General features: G+C 34.6%; 3 protein-coding genes and 1 pseudogene across 5 annotated transcripts; all 4 read left to right on the top strand.

The window, feature by feature from the left end:
* Window positions 1-1,124: 1,124 nt before the first annotated feature.
* LOC140794020 (E3 ubiquitin-protein ligase GW2-like) lies at window positions 1,125-4,089 on the top strand. 3 transcript variants are annotated; one of them, XM_073145828.1, is made up of 8 exons: window positions 1,125-1,400; window positions 1,512-1,563; window positions 1,645-1,690; window positions 1,809-1,890; window positions 2,554-2,680; window positions 2,784-2,883; window positions 3,275-3,341; window positions 3,437-4,089. In XM_073145828.1, exons 1-8 carry the CDS (start codon window positions 1,194-1,196, stop codon window positions 3,638-3,640), a joined length of 885 nt encoding a protein of 294 aa, XP_073001929.1. In that variant the 5' UTR covers window positions 1,125-1,193; the 3' UTR covers window positions 3,641-4,089. The 3 variants fall into 3 exon arrangements, with proteins under 3 accessions (XP_073001929.1, XP_073001930.1, XP_073001931.1); XM_073145829.1 differs by having other exon boundaries at window positions 1,144-1,400; window positions 1,512-1,545; XM_073145830.1 differs by having other exon boundaries at window positions 1,144-1,400; window positions 3,444-3,671.
* A 4,221-nt stretch (window positions 4,090-8,310) lies between these two features.
* Window positions 8,311-9,664, top strand: LOC140793687 (tetraspanin-8-like; annotated as a pseudogene).
* A 3,739-nt stretch (window positions 9,665-13,403) lies between these two features.
* LOC140793686 (uncharacterized) lies at window positions 13,404-15,219 on the top strand. The gene is made up of 2 exons (XM_073145333.1): window positions 13,404-14,100; window positions 14,182-15,219. The coding sequence occupies exons 1-2, from the start codon at window positions 13,404-13,406 to the stop codon at window positions 15,078-15,080; spliced, it is 1,596 nt and encodes a 531-aa protein (XP_073001434.1). The 3' UTR covers window positions 15,081-15,219.
* Window positions 15,220-16,876: 1,657 nt separating this feature from the next.
* On the top strand, window positions 16,877-18,259 carry LOC140794156 (tetraspanin-8-like). The gene is made up of 2 exons (XM_073146053.1): window positions 16,877-17,265; window positions 17,769-18,259. The coding sequence occupies exons 1-2, from the start codon at window positions 16,894-16,896 to the stop codon at window positions 18,105-18,107; spliced, it is 711 nt and encodes a 236-aa protein (XP_073002154.1). The 5' UTR covers window positions 16,877-16,893; the 3' UTR covers window positions 18,108-18,259.
* The last annotated feature ends 3,051 nt before the right edge of the window (window positions 18,260-21,310 follow it).

Here is a 21,310-nt window from a genome sequence, read left to right as displayed (position 1 = left end):
AGGTTAAAGATTAAATTAAATGGAGATCTAGATTTTAAACCCAAATGAGGAGTATTTCAGAAAAATTATATTTTATTTGTTTAATTGCTGGCTAAAATTAAACACGATACTTTTTGAGGCATTAAAAAGAAATTATAGGAGTTAAATAATAAATATCTGTACAGTATGGTATGAGTGATAATAAAATCAAAAGATACGATGTTTTTTATTTAATTTTATTTATTATTATTTTTCTGATACCTTGCGTTTGCCTCGTATTTTCTGAGAATAAAATTGATGCTTGAAATGTAAAAATATGGGAAAAATATATAGTTAAACCTTAATATATTTTGGATTTTAACATAATTACACCTAAAACTTTCAAAATATCATGATAATAATACTTCGGGATATCACAATTTATAATTAAAATTTTTGAAAATTTTCAAAATTGCCATCCCTTTAGTTAAATTTAATTAGTCATGATTTATATATATAAAAAAAAACTAATTTTGCCTCATATTATTGCTTAAAATAAGAGTTAAATATCCCATCTTAACATTTTTTTTAATTCACCTGAACTAAAAAAGTTCTTTATTTAGGGAGTCCATTTAGTTATGTATTTTATTAATTCAGGGATTTATGCGGATAAAAAAAATTAGAGGGCTATGTCGAAAATTATATATTTTATGCTTTAAAATTCAAGAAAAAAATATTCTAATCATTTATATATTTTTGTTCGTCGTAGCAACTACTTGTTAGAAATATTTTTATAAATACTCTATCGGAAACCTAACTATAATTGTAAAGTTTAGAATTAAAAGAGTTTAGTGATAATTATAAAATTTAATAAAAATGTAGAGATAATTATAATATTTTAAGAGTTTTTAGTAGCAATTATGTAAGAAACCCTGATATATTATGCAACCTTTGTACCCAAACCCGATAAGGAAAGGATCCGGGTTCAGCTAATCGGGTTACCGGGTCAGCCGTTGCCACTGCTTAGATTATTCTAAAGAACTTTGAGGGTATTTTCGTCACACCCTCCTTTTCCGTTTGCTTGCTACTTCTCCTTCCTCCTTTCTCCTCACTTTTCCTTTCCCTCCTCAAATTAAAAAGCGACCAACTCTTTCTCTTTTCTCTCTTCTCTCTTCTCCTCTTCCAAATCGTATAACCCTACCTTAATCCTGGACACGGGGAGTTGGGAATTGGGAATGGGCAATAGGATGTGCGTCGGACGGCGGCGGTCGGTGGAGGATCGGCTCACGCGACCGCGCCGACTCCTCCGGCAGACGTCCGACGTGGACTACCAGAAGCTTCGCCGCCTCATTCGCTCACACAAGCTCGCGCCATGCTTTGACGCCATTGACGATGCCCAATTCGATCCCTGTGACCTCGAGGAGTGCCCCATCTGCTTCTTTGTATTGTCCCCTGTCATAAAAATCCAATCTTTATATTTTAATCTGTGTTTGCTCCTTTCCATATCTTGGTATGATTAATAGTAGTTTTTTTCTCGGGGGGAATTTTGGTAGTTCTATCCAAGTCTGAATCGATCCAAGTGCTGCGGTAAACGGATTTGCACTGGTATTTTGCTTGTTGGGATCTACTTTCTTCTTTCTGATTCATCTTTCGGTAATTGAATTTTTTTCTTTCCTGTGTTTGTAGAGTGCTTCTTGCAGATGATGCCTTCGGAGACATCCCAATCTGTGCAGTATCCTCTAATCCTCCCATGCAATTGTTCTTTGTCATAACGAAAATGTGAATTGAATGCCTTTTCTGGCTCAACTTTTTCGGAAACTTGAATTGATTGAAATACTTAACAAGTAAAGATGCCCATTCTGCAAAACTTGCTCATATGCAGTTGAGTACTATGGCTCCAGGACTGCGAAGGAGAAGGAATTCGAGCTAGCAGTAAGAATTTTTTTTCAGAGTTCTGTTATTTAACTATGTAGTAAGATTAATTAATTGTCTAGAGGGGATTTCTTTTCTTTTTTTTTTGGATAAAATATCAATACAAATATACCATCTCCAAACCATTTCACTTACATACCATCATAATCAACATAAGAACATCTATCTGAAACAAAACAAAACCTGAAAACATATCATAAGTTTTCAACGTCTACTTCTTGGAGCTGCCTTTCCTACTTCCCTGAAGAAAGATTCTTCCCTTTCTCTGAGCTTCATCACCTCCGATACCTGCCCAACAAAGGATTAAAGAGTTTGTACTAAAGAATAAACACCCCCAATTCTTTCCTTTGTGTTGAGTAAATATGTGATTACTATGCTCAAACCAAATAGAACAAGTTAGTGCTGCCATCCGGATTCAGCTTAGCGGTTTCTCTCCATATCTCCGTAGTGCTTTTAGGATCCCTTGTATTGCCAAATAAGGATTTCATCTTCCCCAAGATCTCCCTGAGATAGCAGCACCTCAGAAAAGGTGTTTTACTGTTTCAGTTTTAACACTGAACAGGCATTTATCATCCCCTCTCGAAAGGAACTATAACAGCTGCACAAGCTCATGCTCAGTTTGTCAGTTTCTCATTGATAATGTCTTGTTATGTGATTGCACAGGAGGAGCAGAAAGTAATTGAGGCGAAAATAAGGATGCAGAAGGAGTCTCAGACTGTTGATGAAGTTGTAATTGTTGATCATACCAGAACTCTCGCAGAAGTTCATCATCAGTTCTCAGATATGGCTGGTATATATCTTATATGGTTTCCTTTTTTCTCCATGTAAATTGAGTTTGCACTTTCCTGAACTTAGTGTATTTAAGTTGTTTTCTTGGTTTAAATTGATTGTAGGTCCCAGTGATGGTTCAGATGTTTTTGGTCCAAGAGCCTCACTACTGCAAAAGCCTATTAATAGAGATGATTTCTCTGTTACAAATGGTTTCAGCTTCAGGTCCTAGAACTTCCTAATAGTGATATAAAGAAAATAATGCCTTTTGTCGCTTAATATTATCGTTTTACTTTCTAATTGTTATTTACAACAAGAACATGCATAACGGCCTTTATATCAATAGAATCAAAGGTTTTGTTATACAATTAAAACCAAGGTAATATGCTGGTTAATAATATACAAAATTTATTCCTATGAAAAGTAAAGAAAGAATCACTAAGATTTCTCTTCATGTATTTAGAAGAAGAAAAAACTCCTCCCTTGACTCACATGCAATGCACATGTTCCAGGTTCTTTTACAATTAAACTGATTAATATTATTTGAATGCTTCAAAATGAAAAGAATATTTTTCTTGGAAGAATTTTTTTAATGTTCAAAGCTTTCTTGATGCAGGAATGAAGGATTGGATGTAGGTTGTGAGGACTTCATGGTGATAGAAGCTATATGGCAATCTCTTCAGGTGAACCTAGCTGTTCCTTGATTACCTGTTGTAGACAAACATCTTTATGGCAATCTATACATAAGACTTCACTAACACAAGTAACTTTTGGGTAGGATTCAGCTTTACATAAAAGTGAAACAAATCCTGCAACATATTTGCCTTCTTCTGGACCAAGTAACATTGGTAGACTTCATTCTGAATCAAATGAAGTAACTAATGCTGAAACATCTTTGCCTTCTGATGATGATGAGCTATCTACATTGGATTCAGCAGCTGGAGACTACCCTGGAGAAGAATTATTCTCTGCCAGATCATAAACTAAGAGTTACATCAGACCTACATGATAATCTTACTAAAATGTTCAACAAGAAAGGATTAAAGGCTAAGAATCTCTTGCCTTAGAGGAAAACTTCGATGCAGAATCTAGTAATGCAGGTCCAAGCAGTTCATGCAGCAGATCTTGTGTAAATTCACTTTATTTTTAGCGAAATAGGAGAGCTCTGTTCACAAAGTTGAGATACAACCAGAGACAAGCCATATGTTCTTGCTGCAGAATCAAATGCTTAATCATGTTCATCTTCTGATTTCTTCAGCAGCATTGCTTCTTTTTTCTCATTCTGGAGAGGTCTTGTAGGTCGTAAGTCATGTAGCATTGTATATCTGCTCTTAGTTCATGTAAACAATAATTGACCTCTGTTCACAGTAAACTCGTAAACAGATGTATATGATTGAATATATTTGGATTTAAGCTGTATCACTATTCAAATCATTGACGCAAAAACCGACTTTCTAGTCATCTGTTTACCACTTTACTTGGACTCTCATTTGTTGACGTGGTGCTTATACGACAGCAGCTATGGTATTTTAATAAATAGTTTGAAAACTACAGTAGAATGATATTGCATGTAAAGAGAGCCCGGACCAAAGTTATGAACTACGACCAACTCTGTAGTACGAATCTGGAGGTAATCTAACGTGAGATACTCCTAGTTCAAGTGGAACCAAATGTTAATCTCCAATCACTTTGCATACGTGCGGCCAAATCCGAGAGCATGCGGACGTGGCCTTTGCAAGCTTTTAACAGCAGTATCATGTGAACTTACTCAGTCAGCATCACATGGTCGTGTTAGTACTTAACGATGTCATTGACATCATGGGAGAAAGAAGGAAATCACATCAATGGCATCCTATAGAGCACTAGTTGTTGCACTTGCAGTGATTTCGCTTTACTTTGGGTGGTGGGACAGGAGTAGGATTAGGGGTTGGACTAGGGCTTGGTGGCTCGAGTGTTGGGCTAGGTTATGGTTCTAGACTTCTAGTTCTGGTTCTGCTTTTGACTCGACTCTCGAGCTCAAACCAGGGATCAGGCTTTGGTGCTTGGTCCCGGTCCTAAAGGAGGTTCTGATGTTGCTTCTGGTCAAGGCATGGGGGGCATGGCTCGAGCTCGGGAGCATCACCTAATTCGAACTATGGTTCGGGTTTCGGCGGGGGATCTTACACTAGGTCAAGTGGAGGCTCAAATTATTATGGTTATGGCTCGACACAGGGCTCAAGCTCTGGAACGGGCTTGGGCACATCATCTAATTTTGGCGGCGGACCTCACATGATTTTGGTTCGAATTCTAGTTCAGGCTTCAAGTCGAGTCAAGGTTCATCGTTCGGTTTTGGAGCCTCACTGTCCAATTATGGTTCTCGATCAGTTTATGAATCCAGTTTAGGCTCAAGCAATGGTTATCTTTTGAAAATTTTATAAAAAAACGTATGATATTTTACTTTTATCATATAAATATTTTAACATTATACTAACAACGATTAATAGAATACAAAATATTTATTATTTTAAAAATTAAAAAGATAAAATACCTAAAATATGGCTCATTTGACCTTTATCTTAGTCTTAAAAAGGTTTTTGAAATGTTAAGTTATTTTTTATTTAAAATTAATTTAATTCATCAATATGATAATAAATATTCCCATGTGAATGATAACAATGATAAAATAAAGGGTGTTGTTTCTCTCTCTTGACCTCTTCAAATCTTTTTTTTTTTAATAATCTTAAACAATATTTGATTCTTATTGTATTTAGTCAAACTGCTTATAACTTCTAACATCATTAGATTAGTAGAAAGGAAATTAATGGCTTAACTAACAACCAACCCAATTGAGAGTGGGAAAATCCTTTTAAATCAAGTCAACTCTTAAACCACACCTTTCTACCCAAACAACATCACATTTAATGCTATAAAATCTTTCCATAGTTTTATTGAGCTGCAAGATGGCATACAAGCATATACTTTGTATCCCTTTTGCTTTCACTATTAATGGATTATACTCTCAAATAAATATGACATAATTAAGGAAAATTACTATAACCTTATCAATTATCTAAAGTAAATATTCTTCCACCATATATTTTTTTTTTAATCTTCCAAGGAAAACCTTTGTTGTATTAACTCTAATGATATCTTTTTGCTAATACTCAAAAGATGGTGCTGTCCACAATCTTTCCTTCAACAACTTGGAGAATGTTTTATAGTTATAGAGAATCTTGTATCTATATTTTAAAATAATTACCCTATTTTTTTAACCTTATTATTAGAAACGTTCCTTTTGTGTGTATGTATACCTCTCCAAATGTTTCTTAATTATCGTGTCTACTACCTTGATTTCATATCTATGTGTGGATTTCAACATCCTCGAGCTTACTTTTGACACATAAATTATTAATGCGTTTGTTTAGAGGATATAATATGAGATTAGATTAGTTATCCCGTGGATAATAAACGAGATTAGGAGTCTTATAGGGTGCCACATCTCAAAGAAAAAGGGATGTGGAGAGATAAGAGTCTTATTACTATATTATCGTTATATAAGAAATAATAAATTTAAATATATAAATAACAAACTAACAATCTTAATTATTCAAATTTTATTTTAATTTTTATTAGTATTTTATATTGACTCTATTCTATTATTTCTATTAATTGTTTTAAATTGAACCTGGTTAATTTTGATAGTTAACATAATATAATTTAGAGAAATTTGTATATAACATCCTGCTTTATAATATAATTGTGGCTTACACCCTATATTTTCACTATTTGTAAATCGAGTTTTATGATTTTGTGAATATGCACAGAAAATACCATAGGTTAGATTTGAAATAATACCGTGAGAATATTCTGTTAAGTAGAGATATTTTATTTCTAAAATGACTAAAATACCCTTAGTATGGCTTCGTTGAGGGTATTTTTATAATCTTCTTAGTATAGTTAACTCAAAAATTTAGTTAAATTTAACTAACTGATCTAATGACAGGGTGTTTTCTACACATATTTACTAAATCAAAAAACTCAATTTACAAATAGTGAAAATGTAGGGTGTAAACCATAATTCCATTAAAAGACAGGTTGTTATATGCAAATTTTTCTAGAATTTAAGTTTGAGATAATCAACATTAATTTATTATAGTAATTGATGTTATTAATTTTCTTTATTGTTTATTTAATTATCTCATATATGTAATCTTCTATAAATCAAATATTAGATTAAAATAAAAATATAAAATGAATAATCTCAATAAACCTAAGGATAATTTAATCCCTCTTATCGAATTCTACAACTAAACGACCTCTAAAAATATACTAATTTAAGCATAGATATCTTTTTACTGAATTTTTTTTAAAAAAATTTATGATTAACTTGACGAAATCTTAACAGTGAGTTATGTCTGAGAGCTATCCATACAACAAAAACAAAAAGAATTTAAAGAGGTATGCAAAAATTAATGTTTTGAGGAATATATATGGAGGGATATACTTACATGCAAAAAAAATAAAATAAAAGGTTATACATGCAAAAATAACCCTTACAAAAAAAAAAAAAAACTCTCCTTTTCTCTGTATATTTACAAAAATCACCACCAATTCAGTTGTAATGATGTTTCTTTATTTGACTCAATTCTTTTGTTTGTTTTACACAAGTGGACAAAAGGAAGGGAGGACATTTTAGATATAAAAAAAAACCTAGGGTATTCCTTATGAACTAATTGGTGCTTTTTTTTTTTCCTTTTTCAAATATAGTCAAAAGGAGCCAACTTGAAATTATTATAAATTATCATATATTATGCTTTTTATTATTATTATTATTATTATTACTTTATTATATTAATATTTAGGTATTTTATAAATTATATTATATATTTTACCTATTTTGTGATTAACACCCCACCCACCGGTCTTTGAAAATTTTATAACTCAACATCTCGATTTTCTCTATAATTCTAATTTAACACCCTGTGTTAACTTAAATGGTACGAGAAAATAAATATTTTATTATAATATATAAAATAATTTATAAATACTTAAATTATCTATGTCTTTTTCATCCTCTTTTTCTCTTCCCAAGAGAAGAAGAAGAAAAAGAAAAGGAGGAGAAGATGGGAGGAGAGAAAAAGAGAAAATAGAAAAGTGGTGGCGGTGAGGACTAAGGTAGAGGAGGTAGGTGAGGAAGATGGTGGAGGGATATCGAAAATGAGAGAGAATAGTGAGGGTATTTTAGTAATTTGGTCGATGTTAGTTAGTTAAAATAACGTCACGATGTTAAATGAGAATTATAGGAGAAAATGAGGCATCTGTTTACAAAATCTGCAAAGACCGGGTATGGATCACAAAATAGATAAAATATAAAGTGTAATTCATAAAAATCTCTATTATTTATTATTCCATCCTCACATTTTATTTTTATTATAATACTCCTGTGTAAGTTTACTTGCGATATTTTATTTATTTATTTATTTTGGAAAGAACATGAGTAATAAAGTAAATTCCACTAGATTATTATATGTAGACCTTAGAGCTCAAAATTACACTTCCACCCTCCTTCCCTCTTAATTTATATAAATATATATAGAGATATATATAAATATATATAGAGGTATGTTTATATAAATATGTATAGAGATATAGTTTTCTCTTCACTAATTACAAATGGCTCGCTTCAGCAATAAACTCTTCACCATCCTAAACCTCCTCCTCCTCCTCTCCATCGGCATCCTCTTCTCCGGCTCTTCCCTCGGCCTTCGCCGCCGTGCCGCCACCGAATGCGAAAAGTTCCTCCACCGCCCCGTCGCCTTGCTCGGCGTTTTCCTCCTCGTCGTCTCCGTCGCGGGCCTCGTCGGCGCATGCAGCTCCTACGTTAACGCCGGTGCTTCGTGCCTCCTCTGGCTCTACCTCCTCGTCCTCTTCCTCCTCTGGCTTCAGAAGAGGGTCGATGATGGCGAGAATTGGAGGAAGATCAAGAGCTGCATGCAGGAAGGGAAGGTTTGTCACAGAGGCAGTCATCTCTCTCTCATTCAGGTGATCGAGTTGGGTTAATATATTTAACCCTTAATTAAGAGTAATGCTTGTCTTTCTACTTAATGGATCAAAATTTAAATGTTAGTTAACTTATATTGATATCTATGCAAAACAAGGATTTTTGGGGGCCATTCATATGAAATTCAAGTGTTCTAAAAGATAATTAAATATCAACTTTAGAGGGGTATACACATAGACAAGAGACTTTAGAAAATTAAACATATAAAAACACGTTTCTTTCTGATCTTTATTTTCATTGTTGATAGATTATTAGCTAGTAAATAAAATGTAAGTTTTTTTTCCCGACAAATAGACTAAATAGCTTACTCGGTCCTCGTCCTCGTAAGAAATGAGCTACAATGGATTGCAAGACATATAGATTAGACAACTTTATAAAAGATTTTTGTCCATCGATAAAGAGGCTCATGTTGTATAAAAATTTTTGAGTTCAAATATTAACGGCATTGATATTTAGTGAAATGATATTAAGTTCTCATTTCTCTAGAACAAATGTTTATACAGGATTTTAACTCATGACCTTCGTGGCGGTAGCAAAACGGGGGATGAGAATGTCTAAGAAAATGAATACTACTACTATAATCTTCTTCAAAATACTCCTATTCAAGGATTAATCCTACGCTAATCCATCTCTTTTTATGATTACATTGCAGTCCGGATGCTGCAAGCCTCCAATTGCTTGCAACTTCACCTACCGGAATCCAACAGTATGGATTAAACCTGCAGGGTTTAACTCCTCTACTTTTAACCGAGATTGCAAAACATGGTCAAATGACCAGAATGCCCTCTGTTTTGACTGCCAATCTTGCAAGGCAGGTGTAGTTACTACCTTGAAGAACGAGTGGAAGAAGTTTGCAGTTGCTCATGTTATCCTCCTCATCTTTCTCATCATCGTCTATTCGGCTGATAGCTTTGTGTTCAAGAATAAGAGGCGGATAATTCTTATCCGGGGAGGAAACGAGGATAAAGAGTGGATTATCCGTTTAAGATGATGGCGTTAATTTTAAGCTTCTTTCACATATGGAATAAGGTTCAAATGGAAATATCGATTCCTATTTGTTATTACCAAAATTTAAGTTTTATTCTAGGAATAATTATTTCTGTTCACTTTTATTATGAAATAAATGTGTAATAATTAATTTTTTTTATGTGATATAAAGTGAAGGTAAAAAAGAAAAGTTACTGAAATATCTTTCGATTTGATACGAAGTAAATTGATGGAACAGATGATGTATAACTAAGTATAGAATGCTAAGGTAAATGTGCAATGCCAATATAGTTGCAATGTTAACTAAGCCTCTGTTCACTTGTGGAATATGAATAGGCGTATTCTAGTGTAGTAACTAAACAACATCTTATCTTATTCTAGTATACTATTTCAATATTCTCTCTCATCTTATTCTATAAAAATTTCTAAAATTATTTATTAAATACCTAAGATTATAATTTGCCCTTTGAGATGACAACACATTAGTCATATAAGCTACAGTTGCTATCTCCTCTCTCTCTTATCTCCAAAGGCAGCCTCGTATACTCACATAGTGCGGGGTATTATTCCGCACGGTGTGGAGTAACCAATGCTCTCAAGCAATTAAGCGCGCTCCTCCAAGCCCTCCAGCATTCCACCGTCGGCCACGACATCTCCACCATCGTCAAGACCATTTGCGATGAGATCATCGGCTCCCCCTTCTCTGTCATCTACAAGAAACTCGCGTTCAACCTTTTTCGCTCGCTCAACCTTACCTTTGACCTCTATGACATGCTCATCTTCGGCCTTCGATCCGATCTCTCCTCCCCCAACCTAAGGTCTCCACCGCGACCCTCTACATTCTCTTCTCCCTCGCCTCCTCTCCAACTCCCACGTCACCCTCACCACCGCATTGACCTCCCCTTCCCCATCCTTTCGCCTCACTGCTGTCCTCGCCTGCGACGATCTCGTCCTCCTTTGTCATGCCTCCCCGTCCCTCCTCGACTGTGTCTCCCTATGGTGGGGTAACATCTCCACTCTCACCCACGATCGCTCTAACGCCCTCACCAAGTAGCATCAATGAACACCTGAATGCGGGGTTATAACCCTGCATAGTGCATGGTAATACCCTACACACCGGAGTGCGGGGTTATAATCGTGTACTATATAACCTTGCACAATATGGAGAAGTCCGCAGTAAAAATGCCTCATACTATTTACTATTTAACATATAATTAAGAATATTTTCGTCATTGGGTTTAAAACATCACCAATTCCCAATTCAATTTCATTATTTTAATATTAATTTTATATCACATCAAATGTAATTATTACACCTTATACTAGTATTGATCTAAACATTACAATAGCTTATACTAGTATTAGCCCTCTTCTTAATAGTTCTAGGTATACAAATATTATCCTAAATATTATTATATTTTATAGTAAAAAATAAAAAAAAAGTCTAATAGTAAATGTTTTATCTATGAATAAATATTTAATTTGATAGAATATTGGTTTATTTAATATTATATTTTTGATCTTATTAGTACATACAAAACTTATTTTAATAATAATATAATTTATTACTATCAAATTAAATATATATTATTAAGAATTTTATAATATTTATATTTATATGTAAGTATATACAATTAAAATAAGGATGCAGCAGGAGTGCAGGAGTCTCAGACTGTTGACGAAGTTGTACTTGTTGATCATAGCTAGACTCTCACAGAAGTTCATCATCAGTTCTCCGATATGGCTGGTATATATCTCGTAGGGTTTCCTTTTTTCTCCATGTAAACTTAGTTTGTACTTTCCTGAACTTAATAGAGATGGTTTCTCTATTATAACAAATGGTTTCAGCTTCTGGTCCTAGAACTTCCTAATAGTGATAGAAAGAAAATAATGCCTTTTGTCGCTTAATATTATTGTTTTACTTTCTGATTGTTATTTACAACAAGAATATACAAAATTTATTCCTATTTGATTCAGAATTTCTCCGGCATGTAACCTTTCTCTTTCTCAACAACGTAGCAATTATTGCAATGACTTCTACCTATTTTGAGCAACTATATATGTCCTCTTTGCTTTTCATCGTATTGTAGTGTAAATGGATAGTTGAATCTTCAACTTATTTTTCTGTGATTTACTTGTCTATATCTCCAATACTGTGTTATAATAATGAGGTAAACTATCTATGGAGATAATTATCCTCAACTTATTTTCTGCCTGGTTCATTTGGAGATCCAATATAACTTGCTTCAGTAAGATACCCACATATACAGGTGTATATGTGAAAGAGTTGAGAAGGAAGAGTTTCTGAGTATGTCTCTGGGCATTTCACTCTATTCTTTCTGCTGGTTTATTATGGAAGCTAGTCCCTGCAAAATTTCAACACTCAAAAGCTTTCTTGATTCAGGAATGAAGAATTGGATGTAGATTGTGAGGACTTCACAGTGATAGAAACTATATGGCAATCTTTCAGGTGAACCTAGCTGTTGCTTGATTATGGCAATCTATACATAAGACTTCACTAACACAAGTAACTTTTGGGTAGGATTCAGCTTTACATAAAAGTGAAACAAATCCTGCAACATATTTGCCTTCTTCTGGACCAAGTAACATTGGTAGACTTCATTCTGAATCAAATGAAGTAACTAATGCTGAAACATCTTTGCCTTCTGATGATGGTGAGCTATCTACATTAAATTCAGCAGCTGGAGACTGCCCTGGAGAAGAATTATTCTCTGCCAGATCATAAACTAAGAGTTACTTCAGACCTACATGATAATCTTACTAGAATGCTCAGCAAGAAAGGATTCGAGGCTAAGAATCTCAAGCCTTAGAAGTAGAATCTAGTAATGCAGGCCCAAGAAGTTCATGCAGCAGATCTTGTGTAAATTCACTTTATTTTTAGCGAAATAGGAGAGCTCTGTTCACAAAGTTGAGATACAATCAGAGACAAGCCATATGTTCTTGCTGCAGAATCAAATGCTTAATCATGTTCATCTTCTGATTTCTTCAGCAGCATCGCTTCTTTTTTCTCATTCTGGAGAGGTCTTGTAGGTAGTAAGTCATGTAGCATTGTATATCTGCTCTTAGTTCATGTAAACAATAATTGACCTCTGTTCACAGTAAACTTGTAAACAGATGTATATGATTGAATATATGTTCATGTAAACAATAATTAACTATGGACGCAAATGTAATTAGAGCCTATTGTATTTTTATTGTATTGCTTATAATTTGGATAAATTTCTATGGGTAAAGATGGATAGACATATATACTCGAATGGATAAATGGATAATATGCATGGAAGTTTTACCGAGTTTTTAATTGATGGTTTGAAAACTACAGTAGAACGATAACATATAGCATCTAAAGAAAGATCAGCCCAACGCTTAGAGGTCCACCAATTCTAGAAACTTCTACGACGAACTTTGGAGCACGAATCTGGAGGTAATCTAACGTGAGATACTCCTAGTTTAAGTGGAACCAAATGTTAATCTCCAAAAGATTAGGTGAGACCCACATGGAATCCAATCACTTTGCATACGTGCGGCCAAATCCGAGAGCATGCGGACGTGGCCTTTGGGAGCTTTTAACAGCACTGTCATGTGAACTTACTCAGCATCACATGTTCGTGTTAGTGCTTAACTATGTCATTTATGCCTATATAAATCACTTGCTAATTCTTCATTAACATCATTGGAGAAAGAAGGAATGGCATCAATGGCGTCCGATAGAGCACTAGTTGTTGCACTTGTTGTGCTTTCGCTTTGTTTGGGTGGTGCAAAGGGTAGAACAATGAGAAAGGACTTGGGTGTGGGCTTGGGTGGTGGGATAGGAGTAAGGTTGGGGGTTGGACTAGGGCTTGATGGCTCAGGTGTTGGGCTAGGCTATGGTTCTGGTTCTGGTTCTGCTTTTGCCTCGAGCTCAGGCCAGGGATCAGGCTTTGGTGCTTGGTCTGGTCCTCAAGGAGGTTCTTATGTTGCTTCCGGTCAAGGATCGGGGTATGGCTCGGGCTCGGGAGCATCATCTAATTTTGGCGGTTCTGATTCAAACTATGGTTCGGGTTTTGGCGGGGGATCTTACACTGGGTCAAGTGGAGGCTCAAATTATGGTTATGGCTCAACACAAGGCTCAGGCTCAGGCTCAGGCTCAAGCTATGGTTATGGTTCTGGCTCGAACTCTGGTTCAGGCTTCGGTGGGGGGACTTATGCTGGATCGGGTGGAGCCTCATCGTCCAATTATGGTTCTCGATCGGCTTATGGATCCAGTTCAGGCTCAAGCAATGGTTACGGTTCTAGTTCGAACTCGGGCGCATCGTTTGGCTCCACCGGAGGATCTTCTACGACTACGACTCATAAAGAGGACACACATTGCGCTTATGGTGCTGGTTCCAATCGTGGGTCAGGCTCAACTTTAGGTAACAACTTAATTTTTTTTCAATTGAGTCCTAACAGTAGTAACTTCTAGCATGAACTAAACAATGAGCCACATCTTTTAGGTCCAGGATCTTTTGGTGCATCAAATGCCAATCCCTCATCTGGTTCAACCTTAGGTGCATGGTCCGGCTCTAATTCAGGATCCAATGTAGCATCATCCGGCTCAAGCTCAGAAGCTGGCTCAGGTGCATCCAGTACCAGTAGAGGCTCGGATTTTGGTGCTAACTCTGGTTCAAGTTCAAACTTAGGTGCATGGTCTAACTCTAATTCAGGATCCAACTCAGCATCATCTGGCTCAGGCTCGGAAGCCGACTCAGGTGCATCGACTACCACAACGCACCCGAGTTTAGGTCCAGACTCAGGTTCAAATTCAAACTCCAATGCATGGTCTAACTCTAACTCAGGATTCAACTCGGCATCATCTGGCTCAGGTGCATCGACTACGACATCGCACTCGGGTTCAAGTGTCTACTCAGGTTCGAATTCGAACTCCGATGCATGGTCTAACTCTAACTCAGGATCCAACTCGGCATCATCTGGCGCTGGCTCGGGAGCTGGCTTAGGCTCATCAACTACCATCACAGGCCCGAGTTATGGCACAAATTCGGGTTCAAATTCAAACTCGGGTGCATGGTCTAACTCCAACTCGGGTTCATCATCTGGATCAAGCTCAGAAGCTGAATCAGGTGCATCGACTACCGCCATGGGCTCGGGTTTTGGTGCCAACTCTGGTTCAAGCTCAACTGCATCATCTGGATCTAGCTCAGGCACCGGTGGGTGGTCAAGTTCAAATGGGAGATCATACACCACATCAGGTGGTTTGAACTCTGGATCTGGTTCATTCTCAGGTTCAAACTCTGGATCATGGTCTAATTTTGGTAGAGGGTTTGGGTCTGGACAAGGGTTTGGTGGTGGATATGGCTCAGGATATCACTTTGGGTCGAATGGTGGGCATAATTGATTAGGGCCAATTTTGTGGTTGAGCCTTTAAGTAATCCTTGCTTTGGGAAATAAATCACCATCTATGTATCCAAAGTAAGGCATATGCCCTTAAATCTTATGAGCCTATGGATTCTGACTAAAATAATCATTTCTGGGACTTTATCTTTTGGAAATTTCATTAAAAACGTCTTATGTTTTACTTCTATTATAATTCATATCTTATCTTATAGATATTTATTATTTAACTCATATACTTTTAACATTGCACTAATAACAGCTAATTAAATAGATTTTTTTTTAAAAATAAAAAGGTAAAATACATAATACTTGAAAAAGGTTTTAAAATGTTTTAAAGTTATTTTGTATTTAAAACTAATTTAATTTTGTCTATATGATCAGTGTCAATTAGTGTTAAATATCCATGTGAATGATAAACAAAAAGAGGATAAAAATAAAGGGTTTTATTTCTTTCTCTTGTCCTCTTCAAATCATTTTGATTCTTATTACATTTAGTCAAAATGCTTATGACTTCTAATATCATTAGATTAGTGGAAAGGAAATTAATAGCTTAACTAACAACCAACCTAATTGAGAGTGGAAAAATGCCTTTTAAATCAAGTCAACTCTCTGAAATCACACCTAGAAGCCAAACAACATCACTTTAATTTAATTTTCTTTTCTTTTCTTCTGGTTTGAAGTTAATGACAAGTGCCTAATGATATAAAAACTTAGACATTAAACATGGATGAAGATCCCACAGTTTCATTGGGCTGCAAGATGGCATACAAGCATATACTTTTATCCCTTTTGCTCCTGTTAATAGATTATACTTTCTGGGTCTAATATTAACAAACAAATTAGTGTGACATATGATCAGAAAATATTAACTATAACTTTATCAATTATCTATAGACTATAGTAAATATTCTTCCACCACATTATTTTTTAATCTTCCAAGGGTAACCTTTGTTTGTATTAACTCAATCTTTTTCCCTTCAACAACTTCAACAACTTGGAGCACTTTTTTTAGTCTCCTAATTGACTCTGGAATATTTTATTTATAGAGAATCTTGTACTGAGGTTTTTAATTAATTACCCTAAGTTTTTAGCGTTATTATTAAAATGTTCTTTTTGTGTGCATGTATACCCTTAAAAAAAATAAAAATTAATGGTTTTACTTAGAGTGTTAGGCTACTCTTAGACACATATAAATTAATGGTATGTTTGTATAGATTTGATCACTTATCCTCTGTCTTTGATACGAAAATAATAGAAGATATTAGGGATAGATTAGCATCTATTAACAAACTATTACTAGTATTTTGTGTTTTATATAAAATATAAAATATTACCCAAATTTTAATTTTATTTTCTAATCTTTTTAGTAGTATTTGTATTTTATATTTATTTAAAGTATTACTATATTAAAAAACTTTATAGTTTTATTTATATTAACTTATTCTATTTTTCTATTACTTTTAATTTTAGTAATTTGGTTCGCGATAATTAGTCAAAATAACGTCAGGGTATTAAATGATAATTATAATCATATTAGAAAATTTTAAAAGACATAGTTTGAATTACAAAAATAAGTAAAAATATAAAGTGTGATTTATAAAATTATTTTATTATTATTAACATTTATTATTGCATCCGTGCTTTTCTCGAGGGGTATTTTAGGTATTTGATTTTTTTGAAAGGGAAAATATTCTGAAGAACAGGGGTAATAGAGTAAATTGCCTTGGACTTTACCCTCCTTCCCTCGTAGTTGGTATGTTTATATATATAATAGTTTTCTCTTCTCTCTTCTCTCTTCTCTCCACTAATTACAAATGGCTCGCTTCAGCAATAAACTCCTCACCATCCTAAACCTCCTTCTCCTCCTCCTCTCCATCGGCATCCTCTTCTCCGGCTCGTCCCTCGGCCTTCGCCGCCGTGCCGCCACCGAGTGCGAAAAGTTCCTCCACCGCCCCGTCGTCTTGCTCGGCGCCTTCCTCCTCGTCGTCTCCGTCGCGGGCCTCGTCGGCGCATGCAGCTCCTACGTTAACGCCGGTGCTTCGTGCCTCCTCTGGCTCTACCTCCTCGTCCTCTTCCTCCTCTGGCTTCAGAAGAGGGTCGAGGATGGCGAGAACTGGGGGAAGATCAAGAGCTGCATGCAGGAAGGGAAGGTTTGTCACAGAGGCAGTCATCTCTCTCTCATTCAGGTGATCGAGTTGGGTTAATATATTTACTCTTAATTTCTTTTAAATTTTTTTGGGCCCTTAATTAAGAGTAGTATTTGTCTTTCTACTTAATAAATCAAAATTTAAATGCTTTTTAAGGGCATCCATATAAAAATCTAAGTGTTTTGAAAGATAAATTTAAAATTTAGAAGGATATACGCATTCGCACATAAATAAGAGATTTTAGAAAAGTATACATACGATTATTAGCTCAGAAATAAAAGGTTAGTTCTTCTCGACAAATATATTAGATTAAGAAACTAGACAACTTTATAAAAGATTTTTATCAATAGATAACATTGAGATGGTTAAAAGTGCTTATATTGTATAAGAGTTTTTGATATTTAGTGGAATGATATTGGATTTTAACTAGTGACCTCTGTGAGGTGGTAGTAAAACTAGGGATGAGAATAACTAAGAAAAAATTACTCCTATTCATGGATTAATCCTACACTAATCCATCTCTTTTTATGATTACATTGCAGTCCGGGTGCTGCAAGCCTCCAATTGCTTGCAACTTCACCTACCAGAATCCAACAGTATGGATTAAACCTGCAGGGTTTAACTCCTCTACTTTTAACCGAGATTGCAAAACATGGTCAAATGACCAGAACGCCCTCTGTTTTGAGTGCCAATCTTGCAAGGCAGGGGTAGTTGCTACGTTGAAGAACGAGTGGAAGAAGTTTGCAGTTGCTAATGTTATCCTCCTCATCTTTCTCATCGTCGTCTATTCGGCTGATAGCTTTGCGTCCAAGAATAAGAGGCCGATAATTCTTATCCGGGGAGGAAACGAGGATAAAGAGTGGATTATCCGTTTAGGATGATGGTGTTAATTTTATGTACCTAATTTGGCTTTGGTTTACGACACCATGTAGTTGGATTTACTTATAAGCTTAGTAATATCCATTTCTTTCTTCTTCTTTTTTTCTTTTTCTTTTTTCTAGAGAGAAGGGGATACTTGATGGTCTTAATTAAACCAGTGCTATTAGAATTAGAACTTGAAAACAATCATATACATGAGCATGTTTAACCATGAACACACTGTACAATTGACTAGTAACATTTAATTATACTCTTTAATTACATAATTGCTTCATTAGGGTGGAATTTTGGAATATAATGCAATATAGGCTAATTATAGATAGCTGAATCCAGAAGCAATTCATTTTAATTTCTTCCACAAAAAAAAAGTATGCTTTCAACCGCTTAAACTTGTGAGTAGGGCTGTCAAAAAAGCTCACTCGCTTCCAGGGCCAAGCTAGAATTTTGAGATTAAAAGGTTAATTTAGCTGAGTCGAGCTAGAGTCAGCTTGCTCGAGGTCGGCTCGAATAGGCTCGATATATAATATATAAAATGATATTATATATATAATAAAACGAATGTATAATTATTTGTTAAAACAAGTTCTTGTTAGATGATTTAGGCTAAATTATAATTATTAGCTTTTCTAAATTCATAGGTATTTTTATTTATTATTTTTAAAATAAAAATTTTAATCTAAGAATATTTATTTTTAAAATAAAAATATAATTATTATTTTTAACCACACAAGTACTTATGGTAGGTAAACTTTCATTATAAACCACTTCCCATTAATTTTTTTTTTTTTGGCTCTTTCTAATGCAAGCATTAATTGATTGCTTAACAAATCCCAAAACTTAACAACCCACTATCAAATAAATAATTAATTATGAAAACAAGTAACGCTATAGTCTTGGTGATCTCAATTATTTGCCATCTGCACTTAAAATAATAGATATTCCCAAGACCTAGAAAAATATGGAGGTAGTAGATGGTGAAACTTTTGTTTGGTTGGAAGAGTAGAAGTAGGTCAAAGAGAAGAAGAGAGCAAAGGCTTTGATAAATTTAATTCATTTTTTGAATCAAAGAAGACTATGATGTCTTTTTTAATTTTAAATCCTCAAAACTTGGACACTTTGATTCCTAAGTTTACCTCCATATTTGAGATTATAACCCTCCCAAAAATAAAATAAAATTGTACTAGAATATGATCAATTTTTATAATTGCTTATTATTATTATTATTAAACCAACGGAGTCTTTGATACCTTGGTCATGAATCTTAATTAATATTGGTTACGAAAAGGAGTTTCACCAATAATCTCATCTAACTTAATCTTCTAATCTTATTGGATTAGAGGAAATGAAAACGTTGACGTGGTTAAAAAAAACTAGTTATCCTATTGTGAGTAGAAATTGCGCCTCGGAAATCGCGCTAAACACATCTTATTACCCAAACGACAAAGTGTAATATTTTTTTTGGATTTAATTGAGAAGTACCTAATGCTAGAAAATTAATTAATTGATGGGAATAATAAGTTGCTAACGCTAGAACTATAATTTAATTAGAAAACGAGCAAAAACAACGTGCCTCGGAAATCACGCTAAATGCATCTTACAGCACAACAGTGTATTTTTAAAAAATATAATTGAGAAGTACCTAATGCAAGAAAATTAATTTATCGATCGGAATAATAAGTTGCTAATGCTAAAACTATAATTTAATTAGAATTAGTTACACCTAGAGTCCTTTTTATTATTATTATTCATGAGCTTGAAGGCCAACTCTTCATAGATATAGAGTCACTTTCTTAAGAACTAGATATGTGAAAATTATTAAAACTTAAGTGGAGGTAGCATCGTGAGATAGGGTTCTATCGGCTCTCGTTTCACCTAAATCGGAGGCCGGGTTGAAAAGTTAAAAATAAAACAGTCGAGATAGGTTAGAACATGGTAGAATTGTAAACATCTGATGTTGTAGCGGTCGTCGGAGGGTGGCGAACAGCTAAGGGTAGTGGTGGATGGCCGTATTGTAGGATGACTGCTGGAGGTACGGCTATGATATACTCTTAGAAAGATAAAACAATCTAACAACTAGATAAAAGATAAGGACGAAAATCTGACTAAACTCAGATTTCTTCCAATAATAATTATCAACCCATGTCTACCCCTATTTACACCAATAAAATCTCTAGCGGATCAGATCCACATGTGAATTATTCGATTTATTTAAAATTCAAAATAATAAGATAAAGCTAAATAATTAACTTGACTCGACTCGATTTGATTCTATTTAACCCATGTGGTTGAATCGTAACACACTTATGCCCACCAAACTTTAGTGCAATTTTACATTTTTTTTATTTTTTAATTAAAATAAAGTTAAAATGATATCTAGAATATTTAAATTGATCCCATTATATTTTTATAAGAGAAAAAACAAACAAACAACTAAAGAAATGAGCATTTTGGATGTTTTCCATAGTTAATAAAATCAATGTGCCACTAAAAATAAGTCATATATAATAATAATAATAATAATAATAATAATAATAATAATAATAATAATAATAAATAGGTTATACTTTAGAGAGTGTAATTCTTATTTAACTATAAAGCTAAGAACAAAAGTACGAAGAAATATTTTTTTTCTAATTTTTTTATCATTCATGAGCCCGAAGGCTAGATATGGCTAGACAAAGGGCCAGTACTCCTTAGATACAGAAGCACTTAGGCCCACCAACATTTTAACTGTCTAGTTTAAGCTTCAAGCTATATGCGTCGCCGAACAATTACTTTAAACCAAACGCCGCCAAGACTTGCTTCAAGCCATCGCGCAACTCGTCTAGTCTAAGTTTCAAGCCATATGCGTCATCGAACAATTGCTCTAAACCAAGCACCGCTGAGTCATACTCAAAGCCGTCGTGTTGTCGAGCTGCTCATCCAAACTAACTGCATTGCCGAGTCATCAACCGAATCAAGCCAAGCTACTAAATCACCAAATAATTTCTCCACAATATTATTTGGGTTTGGAGTCGAACCCATAATCTCCTTGGTCACGAGAAAGGGTTGAAGAAATATTTGCTTAATAATAAAACTATATCATTACTAACTTTGAGGTAAAAGGACTTTATTTTGCTACAAGTTGCTCTCTTTGAAAGAAGGCATCTGGTTCTTCTCCTTTGGCTATATATTATTCCTCACTTTTGGTTAGCTATATTATTCC

The sequence above is a fragment of the Typha latifolia genome, chromosome 8 (genome assembly GCF_019914945.1).
Source record: "Typha latifolia isolate L0001 chromosome 8, TyphaL0001v2, whole genome shotgun sequence".
NCBI lineage: Eukaryota > Viridiplantae > Streptophyta > Magnoliopsida > Poales > Typhaceae > Typha > Typha latifolia.
This window is presented reverse-complemented; position numbering and strand designations above follow the sequence as displayed.

Coding starts and splice junctions, on each gene's coding strand:
- LOC140794020 (XM_073145828.1), top strand. CDS start 1,194: ATGGGCAATAGGATGTGCGTCGGACGGCGGCGGTCGGTGGAGGATCGG. Junction 2,681..2,783: donor TCAGTTCTCAGATATGGCTG/GTATATATCTTA, acceptor AATTGATTGTAG/GTCCCAGTGATGGTTCAGAT. Junction 2,884..3,274: donor ACAAATGGTTTCAGCTTCAG/GTCCTAGAACTT, acceptor TTCTTGATGCAG/GAATGAAGGATTGGATGTAG.
- LOC140793686 (XM_073145333.1), top strand. CDS start 13,404: ATGGCGTCCGATAGAGCACTAGTTGTTGCACTTGTTGTGCTTTCGCTT. Junction 14,101..14,181: donor TGGGTCAGGCTCAACTTTAG/GTAACAACTTAA, acceptor CACATCTTTTAG/GTCCAGGATCTTTTGGTGCA.
- LOC140794156 (XM_073146053.1), top strand. CDS start 16,894: ATGGCTCGCTTCAGCAATAAACTCCTCACCATCCTAAACCTCCTTCTC. Junction 17,266..17,768: donor GTCATCTCTCTCTCATTCAG/GTGATCGAGTTG, acceptor ATTACATTGCAG/TCCGGGTGCTGCAAGCCTCC.